Here is an 8,640-nt window from a genome sequence, read left to right as displayed (position 1 = left end):
AACATTTAGAAATTATATTTGGTTTTCATGGTTCTTAATATCGATATCATGACATTCTGTTAATGAGGGATCTATTCTTTAGTAACAAATTCTTCAGGAACGAATATGCTTGACTCATTTTCTTACTGTTGATTCAGTGTGCCCACTTTCACTACTATCCAAACACTATATGGGGCACTCATGAGCCCTTTTAAAAGATGTTTTATTTTTTTGCATATCCTCCAAAAAGGAAATTATTTCTTTGACACCATCCTTACCTTTCGGTGATTTAACATTGCCGTTTTCCTGATTGCCTGGTGAAGGCCTGTTTTGGGCTCTCTGACCCTCTTCTATGAAGGAGAGGATTTCTTTGACTCCTTCGCCGAGCTTTGGCGATTCAAAATCGCCGCCGTAATATGGGTAAATCTTTCTCGATACCTGGAGAGTCCTCATTGTCTCTGGGTCGATATACTCGCCCACCATAAGTGAGAAAATCTGCGTCATGTAATGATGGAGGTTTTCTTCCACCCACACAATGCCGTTCTCTCTTTTTTTCTCAACGATTCTCAGAAAGCAGTTCTTCAGGGCAAATCCAGCTGGGATCGACAGTTTCCAGAGCTGCGAGTCCCACCAGGTGTACAAGTTCTTGACCTTCTTCGGCATCCACGGCTCGGCTTTCAAATTTGCCAGCAGATTCTTGCACGTGAGGTAGACAAGTCTTTCCATGTCATCTAGGCCTTTAAGAGTTTCTACTTCGACTGCAGCAAAGGAAAACCTCCACTTCCCATTTCCAAGACTGCTGATGAAGACTTTGTCGATGCCTGGGGGCATCAGAGGCGGCTCTGTAACTGTTTCCGGCCAAGGGACAGCCAACACAGGAACGAAGTCTACCCCTACAAGCAGAAGAGGGAACTGCTCCCCTTGCCATGCCAGGGACAGTGTTATTCCAACCTGAGTTCTTGTGACTCCTGGAGGAGTCAGACTCAGCCTGTGGTCCTTGCTAGTGTGTCCCTCCAGACTCTTAACAACAGCATCATAGAAACATTTCTTTAAATTTGACTCTTTTAGCAACTTAGCCTTCGAGTGTCGTGGTTTCACCTTGAGGACCGATTTGTGGCCTTTGAGAATGGCCTCGTTTTTGCCTAGATGATTTATGTTCAAGTCAATGGCCACAGGTGGCTGAATGACAAGGTTAAAATCAAACTCGTCTGGTGCGCAAAGGCGGGTGCCATCGGCTGCGCTGCCAAGCAGAATCAAACTACCCTTGAGTGCTGGGTTCAGCTGGCCTACCTTATTCATTAAGAGTTTCATTTCGGCCATCACAGCTTCGCATACCTCCTTCGCCTCTCCTTCGTTATAGTTTACACACCTGAGCCGGCTCTGTTTCTTCAGCTCATCGAGACTGAGTCTTCCCAAATGCTTCTCCAGAGCTTTGGTTGCACTGTTAAACTCCTCGTAGTTCACGAACTGTTCAACATTATTGGTGTCAACCCCATATTGTCTCAGATACACTTCGAAGTTGTTCCTTACTTGAGTAGGTGTTGTGCAAGATTTACACACAGGTTCTTCTCTATTAGGTTCTTCTCTATTTGCCAGTGCTCTTAGTTGTTCGTCCGTAATTCTATGGCCAAACATGGGGGCCAAATGGAGTGCCGTGTGATGGTAGCGGTCTTGCAGAGTGATATTTGCTCCCATTTTGTGCATCATGAAAACCAAATTGTGATTTCCAAATGCAGCAGCTTGGTGGACCGCAGTGGAGTCTGTCATGCTTTCGAGTTTGCTGTTGACATCCATCTCGCCTTTGGTGAACAGCAAGAAAGCCAGCTGCACAAGATTAAACCTTGCCGCTTCCAGGAGTGCTTTACACCCAATGTGGTGTACTAGTCTTTGTGTACTGTCATCCATCAGAATGTCCGACTGATAAGCTTCATACAGTTTTCTTTGAAGATGTCTAATAAGTTGAAGTTCCTGTCGAAGCTCCTCATCCTTTACTTTCTCTTCTTCATGTAATATTTTCCTCAATTCTTGTTCAAAAATGTCCTGCAATTAAATTTACGAATTAGACTATATGCTAGATAAGACACAACCATAGGGTAAAATCCCCTCATTATGCTAATTAAAGTTCAATCACACAATACATATTCATCTATGTTATTTTTTTCAAGCGTCTATTATATCGCACAATGAAAAAAAAATATATATATATATATCTTACAGATTCCAGTTCCATTCTTTGACACCGTGGCAGGTAGTCCCTGTATAATTTGCCCTGCGAGTCGGCAACATACAAGCCACCTGTGTTACGCGCCAGTCTTGTAGCCAAGCCCCATCTGTTTTTTTTTAACGAAACTTCAAAGGGACTAATCCCATAGTACTCCTCATCAAGCAACGGCATCGCCCCTGCATTCAGTAGAAATGACACTGTGAGGCTACACTTCGCGTAGATTGCTTCAATAAGTCGTCGAGTTAGGATGGGCTGGTTTCCTGAAGAGTTTTGAACAGACCAGCATGCCATCCATGGTTGCTCCCCCTGCAGTGTGGCTAGTATGGATGAGATTCCTTTCTGCAATTCTGGCCAGTTTTTTGCCCTTTTATGTTCCTCCTGCAGCACGTGCAGTATCGACTGTATAATGGAAAAAAAAAAAAAAAAAAAAAAAACACGATGACAATAACATCGATAATTATAATACCAGTTTTATTTTACTGCTATGACTAGAGCGATCGTAACTAAAAATCTGTATTGAAATGTCTATAACCATTTTCTCGCAAACAGAGATCACAGTCTCATGTCACATCTCAATGCCCTCACTATATTCATCACTCTACCTTAGTTATTATCATCTTCACGAACATGGTGACGTCTGCCGTGAACCAAGCGACCTGCAGTAGGGTCAAGCCCTGCACGGTGACGAAGAGCGATGCCCCCGCGGCCACCAGAAGAGTGAGGATCCTGCAGCGGTTGGAGGTGACAGCCAGGACGATGGCGTGTGTGGAGTAGAGGCCACAAGGTTTCATGGGACAACCGCGAGCGAGTAAAGAGGATGCCTTCTTCACGTCATCCCCGTCTGCGATGACAGTCAACAGGGCTTTGTACAGTTCTGCGGCTTCCTCTCTGTTCTGAATTTTTTTTTTTTTTTTTAAGTAATTTGTCCGTGATATGTGAAACTTTGCAGCTTGTAATCGATAACTCCAGACTTCTGCATACCAAGTCTTATGAGTATTTTGAATCTATCATTTCATTATTTGGTAAAAATAATAGTATTTATTTGTAAAAATTCAAAACCCCTGTAAATATGACCTATTACCAAGCATAAGCAACTTCAAGAGCATGCAATACAAATATATATACACATTAACGTGTATATATGATACGTATGGTTGCACGGTTGCAGAGAAAGTCGAGTCTGTTGGAAGTAGTAGATAACATCGCTAAGCTGTGAGTAAGGGAACGATTAGCTGCGTGTCTATGCTGGTGAATGGCAGAGAAAGATGGTCCAGTTTGAGGTAGGGTAGTTCAGATTTGCCCATATGTTCGAGTACTCTGTTTATGAGACACAGCGTGAAGTTGATCCAATACATCTAGCGTTACATCTAGGAAACTAAAGTATACAATATTCGACCATAGTTCCAATGGCAAAGATGTTTTCCTATTTATAAAAAGTGTTGATATAATAGTTAATTATGAAGTTAATATGGAATTTAATTTGGGGGAATAAATGTTTCAGTATCTCGCAACTTTATGGTGACAGAAAGTATAATACTCGACTCGACCTCCTCTCCTTAGAATCCCTGTTCATCCACAAAATGAACTCCAGCTTCACAACCATTTTGTCTTTGTAACTTCTAAAATTAAAAATGTTCACTACAACCTTGACCGTTTCATTACACACACACACACACACACACACACACACACACACACACACACACACACACACACACACACACACACACACACACACACACACACACACAAACACACACACGCACGCACGCACGCACACACACACACGCACACACACGCACACACACACACGCACACACACGCACACACACGCACACACGCACACACGCACACGAGCACGCACACATAGTGTGTTTCTCATCTTAAGCATACATACTTTAACCGTCAAATTTGACAACCAGAAATCTAAATTAACAAACCTCCACGTGGCCCAGTTTCTCCGTTATTATTTTAGCCAGATCCTCGTGTCCAGCGGCTCTTGCCAGCTCCGCCGGTGTCTTGCCTGCGTGGGTGCGCACTGCTGGGTAGATCTTGCATTCTTCCAGTAAAACAACTACATTGTTCCTGTGGCCGTTCTCTGCCGCCACGTGGAGAGCTGTGCGACCGGAGTGGTCCTGGTAGTGTCCATCGAAGGGTGTCGGAGTGTTTATGCGAAGGAGATTCTTGTTTGCCTCTATATCTTGTGATGCCCAGGTTAACACCAACTGCTCGATGTCGTATCTCTCCATGCTCTGGCGGGTCTAGAAGGTGTACCAGGAGAGAGATGAATAAACATGGATCGTTACGGAAATTAAAGAGATAATAGGGTATATCACTCTATGGTTACTAAATTCCAGGAGCTACTCGTGTTCATGCCGGGTAAACTCACGGCTGAATGACAGAATCATAGAGACCATGCGTTTGAGACTAGAGGCACATTATTGAGATGAAAATACAAATTCTGTCACAGAACTGAAAACTAAATGTAAAATCTGTCACAATACTGAGAGTATTTTCTTCCACAGCCATCTCACCTTAACTGCCGGAGACAAGGATGTGGATGCTCCGAAGGTCTTAGCGAAGTACCAGTACATGTGGCCTTCCCCGCACTCGTCGGTGAGCACGGCTGCAGTGCGCCCGTCGTTATCCAGCGCCTCCAAGTCGAGGCCGGATTCAATCAGAAGTTTGACAGCTTCTTCGCTGCCGCTCATTCCGCCTACATGGAGCGCCGTCCAGCCTTGCACCGTCCTCGCCTCACGGTCACACCGAGACTCAAGCAGGTACCGGATGATGGGTAAGTAGTTGGTCCTCGATGCGATGTGCAGGGGGCGGTAGTGGTAGATATCCTTGCAGTTTAGGTCAGCGCCAGCCTCGACCAGCATCTTTACGCAACTGAACTGTTTAGTCATTGTAGCGAAGTGGAGTGGGCTATTGACTGCAATAGTGAGGTGTTTCAGAGTCAGCCCATTCATTTTACATGATTCTGATGACACGTTAACAGACAGAGATGCCCAAGTATGACCATGAGTTAAGACAAACTATATACATGCGAGGATGCCAACATAAAAAAATATTTGCTTACAGTAGCGGATTTCGGGTGAATTGAGATCTGCGCCGACCTTCAACAGTGCCTTCAGAGCCTCGGCCTTTCCTTCTCTCGCGGCGTGGTGGATCGCCGTCATGGTCCTGCCAGCTCTCTGATCCACCTTCGCCCCCTTCTCCACCAGGACGGGCACGAGGTGGGCGTGGCCCAAGTACGCGGCCACGGCGAGGACTGTTCTTTCCACTCCATCTTCGCAAACGACGACCGCGTTCGCGTCTCCTCCGCTCGTCAGGGCTGCCAACACCCTCGATGCGTCTCCACTCTTGACAGCCCCGATCAGATCCTGGGAAAAAAGTACGTAAGAGCATATTCACTTATCTCACTCTTTATTATAAATGATGTTATTGTCTTCCGTCTTCCCTTTCTTCCTTTCTTCGTTTTGGCTCTTTCATTTTTATCCTTTTATAGTCTATTACTCCATCATCTCGACATTTTTCTTCATTTGCTTTTTGGTACTTTAATGAATATCCTTTCTCCACATTTGAAAATGTCACCTTACAGTAATATTAACGAAAAAAAAATTCACTTATATCTTCATAGTAGATGGATATGTCAATTATATGTAATAAAACTGATGATAATGTTCATGATGATATTCATGATGATAATGATAGTAATTATTACTAATATGAAAATAACAATAACTAAAAAATAATAGTAGCTAACACTAACCACAACAACAACAATAAAGATAACAATGATAATGATAACAACAATAATACAAATTATAACAATATGGATATTGCAATTAAGAAAATGTATACGAATATTGATAATTACCATTGTTAGTAGTAATAATAGCATTGATTCAGATGCTCCTACCACTATTAATACGAATACGAAAAAATAATAACTCCTATTATACTACTACTATTACTGTCACCATCATCATTAATAATTTGTCGATGGTGTTCTCGTTCTTGTTCTTGTTGTCATTATTACGGTTATCCAAGAAACAAAAGAGTAGAAGAATGAGAAGATTGCTATTCTAAATTATTGTTCATGTCTCTCGGTTTGTTTTTGTTCATGATTATCCTACATCAAAGAGAGGAGGAAGAAGAAGGATAACCCAACTTAAATCCGTTCAGCGTTAATGAGGTGGAATTACCAGACACTGTTAACGTCATTTCATCATCATCTCCACCATCATCATCATCATCTAAGTCATCGTCCCCAAAATCCAACAAACACCGTCAACAACAGACCCATAAAACATCAAAATGAAACAAAAACAGAAGTCTAGATTCCTGCAGCAACAGGCAACTCGGATGACGTCATACGGGCAGGAGTGTTGCCACTGAGTTCTTATAAAAAAAAAAAAACGGACGAGAACGTTTCGCAGCGCCCTGAGTCCACGTCTCCGCAGAGGACACGTGTGCCTGTGTGGCCTATGTTGTTTGTTTGATTGGTGGCGTGCGTGGATGTTTTTTTTTTTTTTTTTTTTTTTTGTGTGTGTGTGTGTGTGTGTGTGTGTGTGTGTGTGTGTGTGTGTGTGTGTGAGTTTTTAGGTATATATATATATATGAATTATATATATAATATATATCACAAACATATATACATATATATAAATATATATAAATTACATATGTATGTATATATATGTATACATAAGTATATATGTATATATTAGTATATATTAGTATATATTGTATGTATTTATAAGTATATATATATATGTATGTATATATGTATATGTATATATATATGTGTGTGTGTGTGTGTGTGTGTGTGTATGTATATGTATGTAAATATATATAATTACACACACATTTATATAATATATATATGTATATTATATATTATATATGTATATATATATATTTATATATTAAACATATTTTGTAGCATTGCGACACCCCTAACAGTTTGATACTATTAAAGTACTTACTATGCAGGTAAGATATTTTATTACAAAGGAAGCTTCAAATAAAATTGAAAAATAACGTACTCAGCAACTTATATTGTTTATATACTTCGCAAGGCTGCATTCCCAAATGTTTCTCTCAGATTTAGTCAATATATTGTTCTTCATATGAAAGTCGGAAGTTCCATGAGGTTTTTATCGTATCCACCGAGAGTGAGCTCCGTGTCCGAATTAGACTAGATAAATGCAATAATCATCGGCATTTACTTATCTTATTGATTGAATTATATAAACAAATCAAGGTATACATCCTTTTCTTTGATATATTGAGCCTGTAAAGTTATTCCATAGAGGTAGAGAATGATTTTGAAGACATTCATCCTAGCGAAGTCTATATCACGTAATGGGATTCGCACACGTTGGCAATTCTTACCATATCCATCGACAACCATATCGAGTGAACGTATTTGATGTACTGCTAAAAAGGCACTGAAACATTTAATGCACTTTTAAAATAAAAAAAAATATATCAAGAAATTTATGATGCGATTCGTAATTAATTAGATAAATAGGCTTATGTAGAAAAGGTATAATAAAAATGAATATCTTGTATATATGTACCTCTGACGAAGATATAATCGAAACCGGTCAAATACATCTCATGTATTGTGAAGATATTCATTATCTTTCATTCCTTTCTCTACATGTGTCAACATGAATACAGTTCATAAAGTCCTATCTGAGACTGCGTGAAATATATTTGACAAAAATGTCGCGCTCTGAATACCTGACCAGGGTGTAGCACATTGTATCAAGGAAGAGGCATACAATCTGATACAAATCGAAAAGATGTTTCAGCAGGTTCCAGCGATTTACGCGTAAAAGTGTACCAAAGTGTTAGGGTTTCGGAAATACATAAACGCCTTGTGTAAATGCATAAATATATTTATACATTTATATATATGCTACAATAAAGGCCTTGTATAAATGCATGAATATATTTATACATTTATATATACACAATGTACTGTGTAAATAAATATGCACTCGCGCGCACACGCACGCACGCACGCACGCACGCACGCACGCACGCACGCACACACACACACACACACACACACACACACACACTCTCTCTCTCTCTCTCTCTCTCTCTCTCTCTCTCTCTCTCTCTCTCTCTCTCTCTCTCTCTCTCTCTCTCTCTCTCTCTCTCTCTCTCCCCGCGACGGGGAATTGAACTCAGGACCATGAGGAGTCAAGTGCTCTCTAACCACTGGACCATCGCGGCAGTCAGTGTATATATGCATATAACTATATATGTATGTATGTATGTATGTATGTATGTATGTATGTATGTATGTATGTATGTATGTATGTATGAGTCAGAGTCAAGTGCTCTCTAACCACTGGACCATCGCGACAGTCAGTGTATATATGCATATAACTATGTATGTATGTATGTATGTA

At 40.8% G+C, this 8,640-nt stretch overlaps 1 protein-coding gene across 2 annotated transcripts in view; it reads right to left on the bottom strand.

Moving 5' to 3' along the window:
• LOC125029442 (ankyrin-3-like) overlaps positions 1-8,640 on the bottom strand; it is an 8,934-nt gene continuing 294 nt past the window's right edge. Inside the window, exons 2-7 of one of the 2 annotated variants that reach the window (XM_047619313.1) lie at positions 5,286-5,589; positions 4,738-5,138; positions 4,144-4,464; positions 2,806-3,096; positions 2,195-2,602; positions 1-2,019 (exon numbers count right to left, since the gene is read on the bottom strand). In XM_047619313.1, the coding sequence (XP_047475269.1) occupies positions 166-2,019; positions 2,195-2,602; positions 2,806-3,096; positions 4,144-4,464; positions 4,738-5,138; positions 5,286-5,589 (3,579 nt within the window). In that variant the 3' untranslated portion in view covers positions 1-165. Of the gene's footprint in view, positions 2,020-2,194; positions 2,603-2,805; positions 3,097-4,143; positions 4,465-4,737; positions 5,139-5,285; positions 5,590-8,640 lie in introns of those variants that run through there. The other variant, XM_047619314.1, reaches the window with a different exon arrangement.

This window comes from Penaeus chinensis, chromosome 10 (genome assembly GCF_019202785.1).
Source record: "Penaeus chinensis breed Huanghai No. 1 chromosome 10, ASM1920278v2, whole genome shotgun sequence".
NCBI classification, from domain to species: Eukaryota; Metazoa; Arthropoda; class Malacostraca; order Decapoda; family Penaeidae; genus Penaeus; species Penaeus chinensis.
Note: the sequence above shows the minus strand (reverse complement) of the source record. Positions and strands in the feature narration are given on the sequence as shown.